This window comes from Trichosurus vulpecula, chromosome 3 (genome assembly GCF_011100635.1).
Source record: "Trichosurus vulpecula isolate mTriVul1 chromosome 3, mTriVul1.pri, whole genome shotgun sequence".
Lineage (NCBI taxonomy): Eukaryota > Metazoa > Chordata > Mammalia > Diprotodontia > Phalangeridae > Trichosurus > Trichosurus vulpecula.
In genome coordinates, this window is record NC_050575.1 from 300,925,482 (window position 1) to 300,942,702 (window position 17,221).

Here is a 17,221-nt window from a genome sequence, read left to right on the forward strand (position 1 = left end):
TTTAGTTGATTTGCTTCTATTAGACTATCACCATTTCCAACCGATCTTTGTATTTACTTCCCTATTTTTCTACCACAATGAAGGTACAACTTGTTCAGTTTCTGAAGCAAATAATCTCAAATCCTCTCCCTTCTCTTTGTATCCAAACCACTAACAAATCTACTTCCACACACTATCCAAATGTATCCTTTACTTTAGTTTTCATCTATCTTATCAAACCTTAAATATTATTTCTTCTTATACTAGCCTTCTGCTCCTAACCTCAAAATAGGCCTTTTAAACCAAGATTTCTAACCTGCTCTTAATATCATACTTTTAGAATCACCAATTGTACATAATACAGTGGAACCACTGTATACTTCTAGTGTTCAATCAACAAGCATTTATTAAGCACCTATATGCTTAGGCACTGTGCTAGGCTCCTTGGGAAACAAATACAACAAGACAATTCCTCTTTTTAAGCAACTTACATTCTAACCAAGAGCCCATGAACTTGCTTTTAAAATATTTTGATAACTGTATTTCAATATAATTGGTCTCTTTTGTAATCTTAGGTGTTTTGTGCATTTTAAAATATTATTCTGGTAAGTGGTTCATAAGCCTCACCAGACTGCCAAAGGAGTACAGGACACAAAAAAGGTTCCTGTACTTGTGTGATACATGTTCACAAATAATTATATTGAAGATACGTACAAAATATATATATGGTGATGGGAGTGGATGGGGCATTAACAATTAGGAGAAGCAGAAAAGTCCTCTTGGAGGTGGTATTACTTGAGCTGAATCTTGGTAGGAACTAAGGTTTCCAAGAAGTAGAAGTGAGAATGGGATGCATAGATAGATTGGGGGGAAGGCGATGTGTGCATCCTGTTCAAGGAAGGAAGGAAACAAACATTTCAAGTATTTATTAAATGCTATTATGTGCCAGGCACTTTCCCAAGTGCCTTACAAATATTATGTCATCTAGTCCTTACAACATCTCTGTAAGGTAGGTGCTAATATTAGCTTCATTTCACAAATTAGGAAACTGAGGTTAAGAGAGATTAAGTGATTTGCCCACAGTGTCTGAAGCAGGATTTGAACTCAGGTCTTCCTGATTCTAGGTTCAGCACTCTATCCAATGAGCAACTAGCATGGATGGGGCATGAAGGGGATCAAGTCTGAAAAGTTAAGCTAGAGCCAGATTAATAAGGACTTTAAATGCTAAAGAGGTCTACTCTAAAGAGGTATGATATAAAGGCAATAAAGAGGCACTGAAGCTTCCTGAGCAGAGAAACAGCACTAAGACCTGTACTTTAAGATCATTTTGGCAGAATGGATCTGGGAGGAGAAAGACCAGATAAAGGTAAGCCAATTAGGAGAAGGTAATAGTTGAGGAAAGAGATAATGAAGGCCTGTACTTATTAAAGTGACTGTAATATTGATCACACAAATAAAATCAGATCTAAATAACTGGAAAAACATCAGCTGCTCATGGGTAGGCTGAGCTAATATAGTAAAAATCACAATACTACCTAAATTAAATTACTCAGTGCCATATCAATCAAACTACCAAAAAATTATTTGATAGAACTAGAAAAAATAATAACATTCATCTGGAAGAACAAAAGGTCCAGAATATCAAGGAAATTAATGAAAAGAAATGCAAGGGAAGGTGGCCTAGTTGTACCAGATCTTAAATTGTATTATAAAGTAGCAATCATCAAAACTACTTGGTACTGGCTAAGAAACAGAGTGGTGGATCAGTGGAATAGGTTAGGTACATAAGACACAGTAGTCAATCACTATAGTTATCTACTGCTTCATAAATCCAAAGACCGGATAACGTCCAGGGTAAGAACTCACTATTTGACAAAAACTGCTGAGAAAACAGTATTGCAAAAACTAGGCACAGACCAACATCTCACACCCTATACCAAAATAAAGTCAAAATGGGTACATGTTTTAGATAAAAAGGCTGATATATAAGCAAACTGGGAATGCAAAGATATCTTTACCTGTCAGATTTATGGAGAACCGAAGAATTTATAACCAGAGATAGAAAACATTATGAAATGCAAAATGGATGATTTTGATTACATTAAGTTGAAAAGTTTTTGCACAAACAAAGCCAATGCCGCCAAGATTAGGAGGGAAACAGAAAACTAGGAAAGGATTTATACAATCAGTGTCTCTTATAAATGCCTCATTTCTAAAATATACAGCGAACTGAGTCAAATTTACAAGAATACAAGTCATTCCTCAATTGAGAAATGGTCAAAGAATACGAACAGGCAGTTTTCAGAAGAAGAAATTAAAGCTATCTGTAATCATATGAAAAAATGCTCTAAATCACTACTGATTAGAGAAATGCACATCACACCTATCACATTGGCTAACATGACAAATAGGAAAATTATAAATGCAGGAGATGTGGGAAAATTGGAACACTGATGCGTTGTTGGTGGAGTTGTGAACGGATCCAATCATTCTGGAAAGCAATTTGGAACTATGCCCAAAGGGCTATAAAAATGTGCACATCCTTTGACCCAGCAATACCACTTTTAGGTCTGTATCCCAAAGAGATTATACAATGGGAAAAGGAACTACATGTACAAAAATATTTATAGCAGCTCTTTTTGTGGTGGCAAAGAAATTGAGGGGATGCCCATTGGTTGGGTAATGGCTGAACAAGTTGTGTATATGAATGCAATGGAGTACTATTGTGCTATAAGCAATGACAGCAGGCAGACTTCAGAAAAACCTGGAAAGGCTTGAATGAACTGATGCTGAGTGAAGTGAGCAGATTCATGAGAGCCACAATCTGTGATGACTGACTTTGACAGACTTATCTCTTCTTAGCAATGCAAGGATCCAAGACAACTCCAGAGGACTCATGATGGAAGATGCTGTCCACATCCAGGAAAAAAAAAAAACCAAACCCTATGGAGTCTGAATGCATATTGAAGAATATTATTTGCTCTCTCTCTTTTTTGTTTGTTTCTTTTTCTTGTGGTTTCTCCCATTGGTTCTAATTCTTCTTTACAACATGACTAATGTAAAAACAGGTTCAATATGAATGTATATGTAAAGCCTATAGCAAATTACTTGGGGTGGGGGGGGAGAGGAGAGATGGGGAGAAAATCTGAACTCAAAATCTTATGGAAGTGAATGTTGAAATGATTGTTGAATGTTGAAAACTAAAAATAAATTTTAAAAAAGAACGTGACTGTAGTGTGAGAACAGAAAAGCAAGAGATGTTGAAGAATTGAGGATTATTGGCAAATGATGAGAGAAGGAAGAGTAGAGGATGACTCCTCAGCTGCAATTTAGGGTGACTGGAACGTTAGTATTTTCAGTAGAAACAGGGAAGGAGGAAGAAGGTCTAAGGGCAAGATATTGAGTTCTGTTTCAGGCATATTTAGTTTGAAATACTTGTGGGCAGCCCAAGTGGAGACATCCCACAGGCAGTTAGCTGTTGATGGAGCTCCAGAAAGACAAAAGCTCTGGATATGTAGATTTGGGAGTCATTAGCAAAGAGTTATAGAAACTGATGAGATAAAAAAGACAGTGACATAAAGAGGTTCCAGGGCAAGGCCTGGTGATCCTGCAAGGTGCAGGACACAGATGACGATCCTACGAAGTCTAACAAGTCTAACAAGCAGAAAAAGAACTATGACGGAGCAGGGTCACAAACATTCAGGGAGAATACTCAGGCGAAGGGAGTTAATAATGGCAGATACTATAGAGAAGTCAAGAAGAATAAATAGGGAGAAAAGGCTATGGGATTTAACAATTAAAAGGCCACTGGTATTTTTTGTTATAAGGAAGAGCTCTCTTAAGGAGGGAGGGGGAAGGAATGCAGAATGTGAAAACAGAAAGTACCAATAAAAATCTTTTTAAAAAAAATCATTTATGACTGTGGAGAATGCAGTCAGCAGTTCAGTTCAGATGGGGATGAGACTCAAAGGAGCAAGTGTAAAGTGAGAAAGCGGAGATAATGAGTATAGACAGCTTTTTCTAGATGTATGGCTATGAAAGGAAAGAAAGCACTAAGATGTCAGCTTAGGGGAAAGGTGGGGTCAAGTAAAGATTTAAGGATGGGAGAGATCTAAGCATATTTGAAAGCAACAAAGACACAGTCAGTGGATAAGAATGGGCTGCAAATTGAGGAGAAGAGATAATTGAAGAGGCAAGTTGCTGACATGAATTCTGTGTAGTACCAGAGAGGAGAGAGAGATCTTAATTGTTGACAAGTTTTTTTTCAGTGAAGACTGAAGCCAAGGTTCTTTGCTGGGAAGGGTTGAGGCCAAGAGGGAAGGGCAGCATGATGGTGTATTAGACAGTTTGAGAAGAGCAGGTATGGAAAAACAATAGCTGGAGAAATCGTTATTAGAATGCTGTTCAGAGTAGAGTAAAAGTACTGGTGCGAAGCAATGAGGGGCCAGCTGAGAATGGTAACAAATCTGTAGCAAAGCCAACCTGAACTTTTCTTCCAGGAGTACTGGAAGCAGCATGCATATGGTGTGAGTACACGGTGTTCAGTTGAACCTATAGGTGTAACTTCCAAGCTGAAGACCTATCACATTACATCAAGCTTTTACTGCTGGTAACTGTCTCCCCACCCCTCTAACCCAAGATTTAGTTTGTGGAAGACTGGAATATATGAATCATGAGATTATTTTGTAGGAAAATCTTCCAAATGTGTTCCGTGCTACTACAGTTTATTTATTACAGTACAACGCAGCAATGTACTGCCTTTACAGCAGCAAGTAATTTAAATTCCCACTGCGCACACTGTACCAGTCTTTTTTTTTTTTGCAGGGGGGAAGGCAAGGCAATTGGGTTTAAGTGACTTGCCCAAGGTCACACAGGTAGTGTGTCAAGTGTCTGAGGCTGGATTTGAACTCAGGTCTCCTGACTCCAGTGCCAGTGCTCTACTCACTGTGCCACCTAGCAGCCCCTCCAGTCTATGTTTTTAGGGAGAACTTGTGCACAAACAAGCAAAAAATAATTCAAAGTTACCTAGCTCCCCAAATGCTCTAGGATTCCAAATATCCTGACTATTCCATACTTGCCTTTAGCTCTTCCTTTTTGTTCAAAATGCACGCTGTTTCAACTGCCTTCAAGCATTCATTCCATCCTAAACAAACTCAGGACCCCTGGACATTGTCCAGGGGTCCTGAGTTTGTTTAGGATATCTGATTTGTAGACATGTCTATATCTATTCCTGTGTGCTTTTTCCCATGGTCTTTTAAGTATAAAGTCCCCTTAAACTCCAGAGACAGGAGGAGCAAATTCGTGGTTGTTCAGTTGCTTCAGTGGTGTGGTACTCTTAATGACCCCATCTAGGGTTTTCTTGGCAAAGATACTGGTAGTGGTTTGTCATTTCCTTCTCCAGCTCACCGTACACGAGGAAACTCAGACAAACATGGTTAAGGGAGTTGCTCAGAGTCACACCGCTACTAAGGGTCTGAGGCCACATTTGAACGCAAGTCTTCCTGGCCGGGCACTCTATCCACTCACTAGTGGCACTGCCTTTTTAAAGCCCCCTAACACCTTCTTGGCATTCCAAGGTATCAGCTGAGACAAAGACTATGATTACTACCATGAACCCGTCCTAGAGGAGAGTTCTCTTGGCTTCAGTGGGATACACGGAAGGGAAACGCTTTGCGAGCCAACGTAAGCAAGAGGGTGAAGCCTTTCACAAGCAGCAAACAACCTCCTTAATTAAAGGATCGTTCACGCCCCGTTCATTAGCCTCCACAGAACCTGTTTCCACGTCGGAGATCGGGCTAGACTGAACTTCAGGCTGGCCAGGACATGGTCCCAGGGCTCCCACCCCATCTCCCCGTCACCCGGGAGAGTACGCTGGGCGGTGGGTAGGAATGGGGGGGCGGGCCCGGGTGTCTACGCAGCCCCCGCCAGCCCGGATGTGACGGTGTCACCGCCCGGGGTGCTCCCCCTTCTTCAGTTCCCTCTTCCCCCCCCTCCCCGCCGTAAAGTGAAAAGCACCGGAGAAGGGATGAACGTCCGGTTACCGGGGTCACGTACCCAGGTGAGAAGGCTCTCGCACAGCTCCACCCGCTCCAGAGACTCCACGTTAAACATCTTCTACTCTGGGGTCCAGGCGACGGCACCACCCTCCCCGCCGAGCCGGAAACCGCCACCGCCGCCGCGGCCTGTGTCCGGAGAGTCCGGGCCCCTACGCCGGCCTGCCCTGCCCACTCCCACTGCCTACGCGTCCCCCGGCTCGTGAAACTGCCCCGGGTCCGTCACCGCTCTTTTCCCACGTCCTGCTCCCGCCTGCGCGCCGGCTCTGCGCGTTCCCGACCACGCCCGCAGTCCAGCGGACTATCCCTCCTCCCCAGCCAGCTTGTGGCTGCGGCCGCTGCCGCCCCCACTGCGCACAATCACATTCCTCGCCGGCCAGTCCGTCCGAGCCGTCAACGACGTAAGCGCGCGACCCTGACACCCGGCGCCTCTTGCGTGCTCGACGGCGCACGCGCGGATGGGGCAATTGTCTACTCACCCCTACCCCACCCCCTCTCCCCACTTTGCCGACGCTCGGGATTTGCGCTTGCGCCAGCGGTGATGGGGAAACCTCAGTATATAAATAAATAAAATTTGAACCAGTGACTGTTGCTGGGGGAGGGGTAGCGGGGCAAGTCGCCGGAAATAATCCCTCTCTCTTAGTCAACTGAAATTGACGTTTTGCTTCGTCAGCTGTTGAGAAAGGTACGCGCGCTCCCGCCCCGCCGCCGGCTCGCAGGGAGCGCGCGGCGACGGCCACGCGCCTCCTCCGTCCCTGGGCAGGGATCTGTGGCTCCTCCCACGCACTACATTAGGTCGGCTCCGCCACACCCCCGCCCAGGTCCTGTCCCTGTCCCTGTCCCTGTCCCTGTCCCCGCCCCCGCCTCCGGGCCGCTCTCTCTTGCTCACTCCGCCCTGCTCCTCCTCCTCCAGGGGGAGCTGGAGAGCGGAAGGGGAGCGGGGCTGGTGGGGGGAAGTCGCCCGTTGCTGGGCAGCCCAGAGGCGGTCTGGAGCAAGTTGGCCGGGTTCGGCGTCCGCCGCATCCTTGGGGGCCTGGCCGCTCGCGTGCGTGGGAGTCGCGCCGGAGCCTCTTCCGGGCCCGGGACTTAGTGCGGAATTTCCTCAGGCCTGCGCCTTCGAAGCGCCGAGCGGAGATAACTGGAGGCTGGACCAGGTGGGCGTCCCGGGGCGGGGCCCGCAACGGACTGGCCGACCGAGGTGCGTGATGGGGCCCCCGTCCCCGCGCCGGTGCCGGCCTGCCTTGGTGTGGAACCCGGCCGGCCCCTTCCCTGGGCCTTTTCATTGATTCTCTGGGGCCTCAAGGACTGGGAGGCGGTGTGGGCAGGTGGCTGCCGCTCCCGGTGGTGGGTGAGTATTTAGGCCTGGAGCACATTCCCGGTCGCTCAGTCTGGAGAATTGGGGTCCCCCCTCCTTTCCAGCGTCAGTATTGCTGCTAGTCAGCTCTCCTTGTCCCCTTGGCATCCTGGAGGAGGAGGCAAGATGTGTTGTCACAAATGGTTACTGCTACTTAGGCGGTAAACACCCCTCCACCCCTGCCAAATCTTCCCGAATTCCTTTGGGCCCATCGAGGCAGCTTTGCTATCAGTTCCTGACTTCCCTTCCTGTCCTCCCCACCCCACCTTTTTTTGGGGGGGCGGGGGGAGTAAAGCTGGACAGGAACTTAGCATTCAAGGACTCTGCATAAGATACATGCTTGAGACATGCCCTCGTGGAACCTTCAGGGGAGATTGCAAATAGCCGGTATCATTTATTCTCTTGTTTAAGAGGACTAGCTGGGTGTATTGCGAAGTGGGGAGGCAGAGAAGGAAGGCCAGGATCGACTGAGGAAAAGGGAAGCCTTCTTAAGGAGGGGGGTGGCCCAGAACATGGGAGTTCATAAAAAAAAAAAAAAACAAACTGGATGAGGAGGCTGGGCAGAGGAGGGATGGGTTGGACCATTGACCAGTGGGCTGGTCCTGGCTGTGTTTTATTAATCATCCTCAGCAGCTAGGAGGAATAAGGACAGAAACATTGTTGCGTATTCTCTGTGGTATGTTACCAAAGTCTTGTTAGAAGGTCACAGAATTGCAGTTCACTTTTTTATGGCCACTGGATCATAAATCAGCTTGAAAGAGTGGCCTCTTCATTGGCTGTCCTCCCAAAGCCTGGAATGCTCTCCCTCCTCATCTTAGCCCCCCAGCTTTCCTGATTTTCTTCCAGATTCACCTTTAAATCCCGATTTCTGCAGGCGGCCTTTCCTGCTCCTTCCCTTTTCTACCATCCCTCAAGTACCTTCCTTCTGAAATCGCCCTCCATTTACATCGTAGATATTTTGTTTATATATAATTATTTGCATGTTGTATTCACCATTAAAATGTACCCTTCTTGAGGGTAGGGATCTGTAATTTGTGTCGCCATTACTAATACGTTGCCTAGCACATGGTAAGTGTTTACTAAATTCTTTGGATGACCAATTTGTTTTGTAGTAATGGACCATATGAGAGGTTTAGTAGATAGAGTATTAGTGGATATAGAGCTGGACTGGACTGGGGAAAACCCTCTCTTGATGTCTTGGTTGTGTGAGATTGGGCAAGTCATCTCATTTGTAAATCGTGAATAATTGCTCATCTGCCTTGGTAGTGAGAATTTGCTTATTAGGAGTGAATGAAATCACAGGCCTGGAGAAAATGCCTCCAGTGGTAAATTCCACTGTCTCTTGACTTAGTTCAAAACAAATTTCTCCCAGTTCTGCTTAATTCATTCCTATAAAAGTCTGGCCATCTGCTGCTTCAAGGTTGTTCAAGTGAATAAATGCTTATGAATGGGATTGAATTTGGCTCCAATCAGTTTCTTTGTGCCTTGCCTTTTGCAAACTTTATGGACCTGTTTACCAAGTACTACCTATGCTTTAACTCAATTTGCCAGGTTTACACAGCTTTAGTCTTCTGTCTTCCTTTATAAAAACTTGATTTCTTACCCACAGTATGTTGAACCATCTCCTTGCCTTCTCAGTGTCTCTGTGGATCTGCCTACACTAGTGAAATGAAGTATGATAAAAGCCCTTTGGATGATTACTGATACCTGGTAAAGACATGTAGCTTACAAATTTCCTTGTACTCGAGGGTGAAAGGCACTAACTTTTCCTTTAGAACTTATATGAAGTGCCTACATGGGACTTATGTGAAGTGAGAAGGCTTTAGAGAAAACTCCTGAGATCTGGGCAGTAGTTATCGGGACTGCCTCCTCACCAGTTGGGTGGGGTCTAATCATAGTCCCTACCATCTTTATCTGAGAAGTAAAGTACTTTTTTTTGAGACAAAGTTTACTGCTTCTCTTTTGTCCCAGCAACACTAGAGCTGAAGTGCAGCACTTTGGATAAAGATTTTAGTGCTGTAGCACTATTAGAACTTAGAGGAGGAGTCTAGAAAAATGACAATGAAGCAGGGATGGGATTATGCTGGGTTTAGTCATACTTTCACTTCTCTTCTTTGTTAGATTGCAAAGTCTCCACATACGTAATAATGTCAAGCATTTTTAGAACCTTTTGCACCCCTCAAAGTACTTTTGACATCTCTTCTCATGATCCTTCCAGAAATTCTGTTAGGTAGATAGGGTAGGGAATGTTATCTCTAATTTAGTTTTTGGGAAACCATAGTACTACATAGAGATATACACAAAGTCTTGAGAAAACAGACTGCCTTGCTGTTCTTTTTGTATCCCTGGCAATTAGCATAAGGGCTGTGTACCTAGTAAGTGCTCAATAAATGCTTTTCATTCATTCATCCATTCCTTACAACTAGGTAGTAAAGGCACTATTCTATTTCAGCTATGCCTTTTGTTCTATTGTTTTTCAGTCGCAGCTGACTCTTCCCTACCTCATTTGGAATTTTCTGGAGTTGTTTGCCATTTTCTTCTCCAGCTCATTCTACAGAGGAAGAACTGAGACAAACCAGGTTAAGTGACTTGTCCCAGGGTCACGTGGTCAGTAAGCCTTGGATCTTAGGTTTGAGCTTTGTGTCTTCTGACTCCAGACCCAGCAGTCTATTCACTGTGCCACCTAGCTGCTTATGTAAGCCAATCAAAAAGAGTTTCCTTTCTAAATAAGATCTTACTGGAAAAAAGTAGAGACTTAAAGTCTTCTTAGGTTCTTGGAAACTTTCAGAATTATATTAAAATCATATCTTCAGGCACATATCTAAGGCACTCAATCTTTGGAGTAAATTTTTTACTTTTCTCTATCCTTTACCCTCAGTCATTTAATTAAATGCACTGAGTTTTTTGTAAAATAATATCTAAATTTCTCCCTATCTCCTCCATAAAGCCTTTCCAAAGTAAGGGAGATGGTGATTCATGGCATCCCTCTGCTCCCTGCCCCCCAACATCGCTTGACCTGTCGACTCAAATAATTCCTTCTTCATTCTCTCTTGCGTGAAATACTTGTAGTACTTGTAATACAGGAGTCCACAACTAGCTGATCAAGATCTGCTGGTAGATCTCCAATCTTACCCAATAAATCTCGGTTTGTCGGCATTCCCAGAGGTAAGACAACTCTGGCAGCCATCCACTTCTCCTTCTTCCTAAGCAATACGTACTGTCAGTAATTCCCCACTCTCTTTTTCAGTTGGCATTTTCATTGATGCTTCCACTCTAGTATTTAGCTGTCAGCACCTCCTGTCCTAAATTTTCAAAGCATTAGGAAATGAAAACTAGCCCTCTATAAGATCACCAACTTCCTGTCCTGGTATAATGTAAATGATTTTATGTATTTAACTCGTAAGATAGTCCTGGTTCCGTGTGTCTCCTTGTGCATGTGTATGAAGGCAAGTCTTAAAATTGTAAATATGTGGAGATCACTTAAGTATTTATGTGATTTACTTTATACAATGACCAGTTCAATTCCACTTGACAAGTACTGTACCTCGGAGGAGAGAGAAATGTAATCATACCCTATCACATTCATTAGTGAATATGAAATTTTCCTGTTTGCAGAAAATGTTTATAAGTACTACTAATGGTATTATCCATAACAGTGCTGTTAGGTAAGTAAGTAGTCTTGCTTCTGGAGTTGAATCCTTTTTCCTGTAATGTCTTCATTCTGTCTTTGTCATTGTGAAAAAGGCAAAATAAGGAAAAATTCACTTCTTCCTCCCTTATAATCTAACTTCTGACCTTCATGCCTGGCACGTAGTAAGCGCTTAATAAATGTTTATTGGTTGATTATCTCTCAACTGAAATTACTTTCTCCAAAGTTAACAATGATCACTCAGTTATCAAATCTAATAGCCTTTATTGAACTCAGCATTGCATTAGCTATTGTTCACCTCTTCCTCCTAGATATTTCCTCCTCTCTGATTTTTGTAAGACCACTTTTTTGTGGTTTCCTGTCTGACCACACCTTCTTAGTTTTCTTTACTAGAATAACCTCCATGTCCTGCCCTCTGACCATGGGTTAGACGCTCTTACCTAGGTCCTGGGTCATCTGCTTTTCTTTGTCTACTATCTACAGTCATCCTTGAATTATCTTCTCTGTGAAGATGACTTCTAGGCCTATATATCCAACCCATATTTTTCTTTTATGTTCCAATCCTACATTATCAACTATTTGGACATTTTTTTTGAATTTTATCATTTTGATTTAATGTTTTAGTTTCCCTGATTTCCACAAGATTTTGAGTTACAAATGTTCTCCCCATTTCTACCCTCCCCCCATTCCAACATGACATATATTCTGATTGCCCCATTCCCCAATCAGCCCTCCCTTCTGTCACCCCACTCCCCCCCATCCCCTTTCCCCTTACTTTCTTGTAAGGCAGGATAGATTTCTGTGCCCCATTCCCTATATATCTTGTTTCCCAGCTGCATGCACAAACAACTTTTTTTTCCGCATCTGCTTTTAAAACTTTGAGATCCAAATTCTCTCCCCTCTTCCCTTGCCACCCACCCTCCCTAGGAAGGCAAGCAATTCAACATAGGTCACACATGTATCATTATGTAAAACACTTCCACAATCCTCATGTTGTGAAAGGCTAACTATATTTACTTCCATCCTATCTTGTCTCCCTTTATTCAGTTTTCTCCCTTGACCCTGTCCCTTTTCAAAAGTCTTTGCTTTTGATTACCTCCTCCCCCTATCTGCCCTGCCTTCTATCATCCCCCCTTTTTTATCCCCTTCCCCTTACTTTCCTGTGGTGTAGGATACCCAATTGAGTATGTATGTTATTCACTCCTCAAGTCAAATCTGATGACAGCAAGATTCACTCATTCCCCCTCCCCTGCGCCTTCTTCCCTTCCAACAGAACTGCTTTTTCTTGCCACTTTTATGTGAGATAATTTACCCCATTCTATCTCTCCCTTCCTCCCTGTCTCAATATATGCCTCTCTCACCCCTTAATTTTATGTTATTTTTTAGATATCATCCCTTCATATTCAACTCACCCTGTGCCCTCTGTCTATATATATATATATATATATATATATATATATATACATATTCCCTTCAACTACCCTAATGCAGAGAAGGCTTTCATGAATTACACACATCATCTTTCCATGTAAGAATGTAAACAAAACAGTTCAACTTTAGTAAGTCCCTTACAAGTTCTCTTTCTTGTTTATCTTTTCATGCTTCTTTTGATTCTTGTATTTGAAAGTCAAATTTTCTGTTCAGCTCTGGTCTTTTCATTGAGAAAGCTTGAAAGTCTTCTGTTTTATTGAAAGTCTATATTTTACCTTGGAGCATGATACTCAGTTTTGCTGGGTAGGTCATTCTTGATTTTAATCCTAGCTCCTTTGACCTCTGGAATATCATATTCCAAGCCCTTCGATCCTTTAATGTGGAAGCTGCTAGATCTTGTGTTATCCTGATTATATTTCCACATTATTCAAATTGTTTCTTTCTGGCTACTTGCAGTATTTTTTCCTTGACCTGGAAACTCTGGAATTTGGCAACAATGTTCCTAGGAGTTTTGTTTTTGGGATCTTTTTCAAGAGGCGATCAGTGCATTCTTTTAATTTCTGTTTCACCCTCTGGCTCTAGAATGTCAGGGCAGTTTTCCTTGATAATTCCTTGAAAGATGATGTCTAGGCTCATTTTTTGATCATGACTTTCAGGTAGTCCAACAATTTTGAAATTGTCTCTCCTGGATCTATTTTCCAGGTCAGTGGTTTTCCCAATGAGATATTTCATATTGTCTTCCATTTTTTTTTCATTCCTTTGGTTCTGTTTTATAATATCTTGCTTTCTCATAAAGTCACTAGCTTCCACTTGCTCCAATATAATTTTTAAGGTAGTATTTTCTTCCGTGGTCTTTTGGACCGCCTTTTCCACTTGGCTAATTCTGCCTTTCAAGGCATTCTTCTCCTCATTGGCCTTTTGGAGCTCTTTCGACATTTGGGTTAGTCTGTTCTTTTTTTTTTCCTTTGTCTCTTGTCTTTTTGTTTTGTTTTTTTGTCATTGTTTTTTGGCAGGGCAGTTGAGGTTAAGTGACTTGCCCAAGGTCACACAGCTAGTAAGTGTGTCACGTATCTGAGGCCATATTTGAACCCAGGTCCTCCTATCTCCAGGGCCAGTGCTCTACTTACTGTGCCATCTAGCTGCCCCTGGGTTAGTCTATTCTTTAAGGTGTTATTTTCTTCAGTATTTTTTGGGTCTACTTTAGCAAGTCATTGACTTGTTTTTCATGGTTTTCTTGCATCCTTCTCATTTCTCTTCCCAATTTTTCCTCTACTTCTCTTACTTGCTTTTCCAAATCCTTTTTGAGCTCTTCCATGGCCTGAGACCAGTTCATATTTTTCTTGGAGGGTTTTGATGTAGGCTCTTTGACTTTGTTGACTTCTTCTGGCTGTATGTTTTGATCTTCTTTGTCACCAAAAAAGGAATCTAGCGTTAGCGTTTGAGTTTGAGTCTGAATTTGAGTCTGAGCCTTTGTTTCGCTGCCTGTTCATGTTCCAGCCAACTACTTGACCCTTGAGCTTTTTGTCAGGGTATCAGTGCTTGTAGAGTAGAGACTATTTTGTCCCAAGCTTTGGGGCCCAAGCACTGCTGTTTTCAGAGCTACTTCTACTCCACCGTCACCCCAGGCTCTGTCACAGCAATGCTCCTCCTCCCCCACAAACCACCAACCAGTACCATGACCCAGATCTAACCAGGGCACAGCAAGAGAACCTGCCTCTGTGCCCACAAAGCACTCCTTGCACTCCCGCTCTGATCCACTGCTAGACTCCTCCCACCATGTGAGCCAGGGACTCAGGAAGCAGCCTCAGGAGCTTCCTGCTGCTGCCACTGCCACTGCTACACCACCTCCGCCACCCCCAGGGATGGGGCCAGACTTCTCTCACCTCCATCCGCAGTTTCCCACTAACCTGCTCTTTGGCATTTGTGGGTTGAGAAGTCTGGTAACTGCCACAGCTCAGTGATTCACGACTCTAAGGCCTGTTCTGGCCGGCTAACTCCTGGTCTGGTCTGTCCTGGCGCAGCCCACGCTGAGCTGTGCTGTGCTCCCAGCACTGTGCAATAGACCCTTCCTGGAGACTATCCTGGCTCTCCTGGTTTGGAGACCTGCTTCCCTCTGCTATTTTGTGGGTTCCACAGCTCTAGAATTTGTTCAGAGCCATTTTTTACAGGTGTTCGGAGGGATTTGGGGGAGAGCTTAAGCAAGTCCCTGCTTCCCACCTGCCATCTTGGCTCTGCCCCTCTTTTTGGACATTTTGAACTGGATTTCTCATACACATCTCAAATCCAGAATGTCTAAGACAAAACTCATTATCTTTTCCTCAGTCTCAACCACTCTAACTTCCCTATTTCTGTCAAGGACACCACTTTTCCAAGTTTTCACCTTAGACACCTCCTAGTCTCTTCATTTTCCTTTCAGCATCTATATCTAATCAGTTCCAAGCGTTAATGAAGGTCTACCTTCAAATCTTCAACGCCTCTCACCTACTGCAGTAGTTTCTTAGCTTATCTCCTTGCCTCCTGTCTTTCATTCCATCGTCCATGCAGCTGCCAAATTAATATTTGTAAAGCACAAGACTGACCCGTCACTCCCTTGCTCAAAAAGTATCAGTGATTTCCTATTGTTGCTTCTAGGATAAAACACAAAGTCCTCTGTGACATTTAAAGCCCTTCACAATCTGGCTTTAGTTTTCCTTTTTAGATTTATTATATGTTACTCTCCTCCATGGCTCCTACATTCAAATAAAAGTAGTTTTTTACTATTCCTAACATAACATTCTCTGTCCTCTGTCTGACAGCCTGTCCTTCCATTCCCCATTCCTGGAACCCTTTCTCCCTTCTCACCTCCACCCAATAATTGCTAGCTTCCTTCAGAGCTCACCTCTCGTGCCAGCTGCTATACAAAGACCCGATCCCTCTCCAGTACTAGTTTTACCACTGCCAAATGTATTTACTTTTATACATTGCATTCCAAAAGTCTTAGTGCAGTTTTAAGCTAGTAAAGCCTTTTGGGGCATAAGTATATTTTTGTTGTTGTCTAGTCAATTAGTTCTGTCCAACTCTTTATGACCCCATTTGAGGTCTTCCTGGCAAAGGTAACAGGGTGGTTTGCTGTTTCCCTTTCTAGTTCATTACAGGTGAGGAAACTGAGGCAAACTGGGTGAAGTGTTGCCCAGGATAACACAGCTAGTAGTGTCAGAGGTCACATTTGAATTCAGATCCTCCCGACTCCAGGGCCAGCACTCTACCCACTATGCCACCTACCTGCCCACATAAATGTATAGTTTTATTTGTGTGTGTGTGTGTGTGTATATACACATATATATATGCGCATACATGTTGTTTTTTCCCAATAAGCTCCTTGGGGACTTGGACACTCTTGCTTTTGTCTTCGTATCTTCCGTATCTAGGGTGGTAGGTGCTTAAAAAATGATTGTTTATTAATTGATGTGCCCATAATATTGCTATATTTCCAGAAATAAAATTCATTTCCTGTCATTGTAGAAATGACTATGAGTAATCTGTTCGGTCAGTCACCTAGCATTTATTAAGCTTGTGCTTGTGCTGGAGAAACAGAGAAAGGCAAAAGCCAACCCCTGCCCTCAAGGAGCTCACAGTGTAATGGCATATAAGCAAATATGTTCAAGTGAGATATAAGCAAGATAAATTGAAAATGAGCAAGAGGGAAAGCACTAGGGGATAGGAGGAAGGGAAGAAACATTCGCTAAACAACTGCTCTGTGCCAGGCACTTTGCTAAGTATTTTACAAATATTTCAGTTAATGCACTATTAATAAGAGAATCAGAAAAGACTTCTTGCAGAAATTTTAACTTTAGCTGAGACTTGAAGGAAGCCAGGAGGTGGAGATGGGAAGGGAGAAAGTCCTAGGTATAGTGGACAGCCGGTGGAAATGCCCAAAGTCTGGGGAGGCAAAGCCAAGATAGTGGAGTAAAGGCAGGGAGTTGCCTGAGCTCTCCCCAAAACCCCTCCAAATACCATAAAAAGTGACTCTAAACAAATTCTAGAGCAGCAGAACCCACAACAAGATGGAGTGAAAAAAATTTCCAGCCCAAGACAACTTGGAAGGTTGGCAGGAAAAGTCTGTTGTACCAGGGTGAGAGAGGAGTGTGGTCCAGCACAGGCTGTGCCAGCACAGACCAGGCCCCAGCAAACTAGGAACAGGCTTTGGGGCCACTGAATCATTGGCAACAGTGTCAGGTTCCATGCTTCTTAGCTCACAGGTGCCAAAGGAAACTTAGAAAGTCATCAGGAAAGGTCTGTCACACCTGGGTAAGAGTGGAGCACAGTCCAGCACAGATCTTGGCAATGATTGAATCAGCAATGGCAGCAGCTTTTGGAGCTCTCAGTCCACAGATGGTAAGGGGGTCAAAAAACTGGTCAGAAGAAGATGACAGGGGTCTTTTTGCTAGCACTGAGGCAGGACTCTGTTGCTTTGTGCACACTCAGATCCAGGTTGTAGTCATGGGTGGCAGTTCCTGGATGAGGAGAAACGCTAGAATAGAAGAACTTGTGGCCACAGTGGTGGGTGGGGGGAGGGGAACCTCCTCACAATTCCAGGCCAGAAAAGAGTGCTGTGGTCACTTGCAGACCAGAGCACAGGCCAGGAGAGCATACCACCTTGGAAGAAATGAAAGCTTTCAGGTCTCTGGAAGTATCTCTGAAAACAGCTGCATAAAACCCTTGAAGCTTGGAACAGTGTGCCCTCCACCCTGGAAGCAGAGCCCTACCTTAACAAAG

General features: G+C 43.7%; 2 protein-coding genes across 7 annotated transcripts in view; one reads left to right on the plus strand and one right to left on the minus strand.

Moving 5' to 3' along the window:
* The window catches only part of HOOK3 (hook microtubule tethering protein 3), a 110,770-nt gene extending 104,331 nt beyond the window's left edge, over positions 1-6,439 (minus strand). Inside the window, exon 1 of one of the 2 annotated variants that reach the window (XM_036751640.1) lies at positions 6,034-6,439. In XM_036751640.1, the coding sequence (XP_036607535.1) occupies positions 6,034-6,090 (57 nt within the window). In that variant the 5' untranslated portion in view covers positions 6,091-6,439. The remainder of the gene's footprint in view (positions 1-6,033) is intronic. The other variant, XM_036751639.1, reaches the window with a different exon arrangement.
* A 277-nt stretch (positions 6,440-6,716) lies between these two features.
* The window catches only part of RNF170 (ring finger protein 170), a 56,678-nt gene continuing 46,173 nt past the window's right edge, over positions 6,717-17,221 (plus strand). The window contains exon 1 of one of the 5 annotated variants that reach the window (XM_036751061.1): positions 6,717-7,230. The gene's annotated coding sequence lies outside the window, so the exon portion shown is untranslated. Of the gene's footprint in view, positions 7,381-17,221 lie in introns of all 5 variants that reach the window. The other 4 variants (XM_036751062.1, XM_036751064.1, XM_036751066.1 and 1 more) reach the window with 4 other exon arrangements.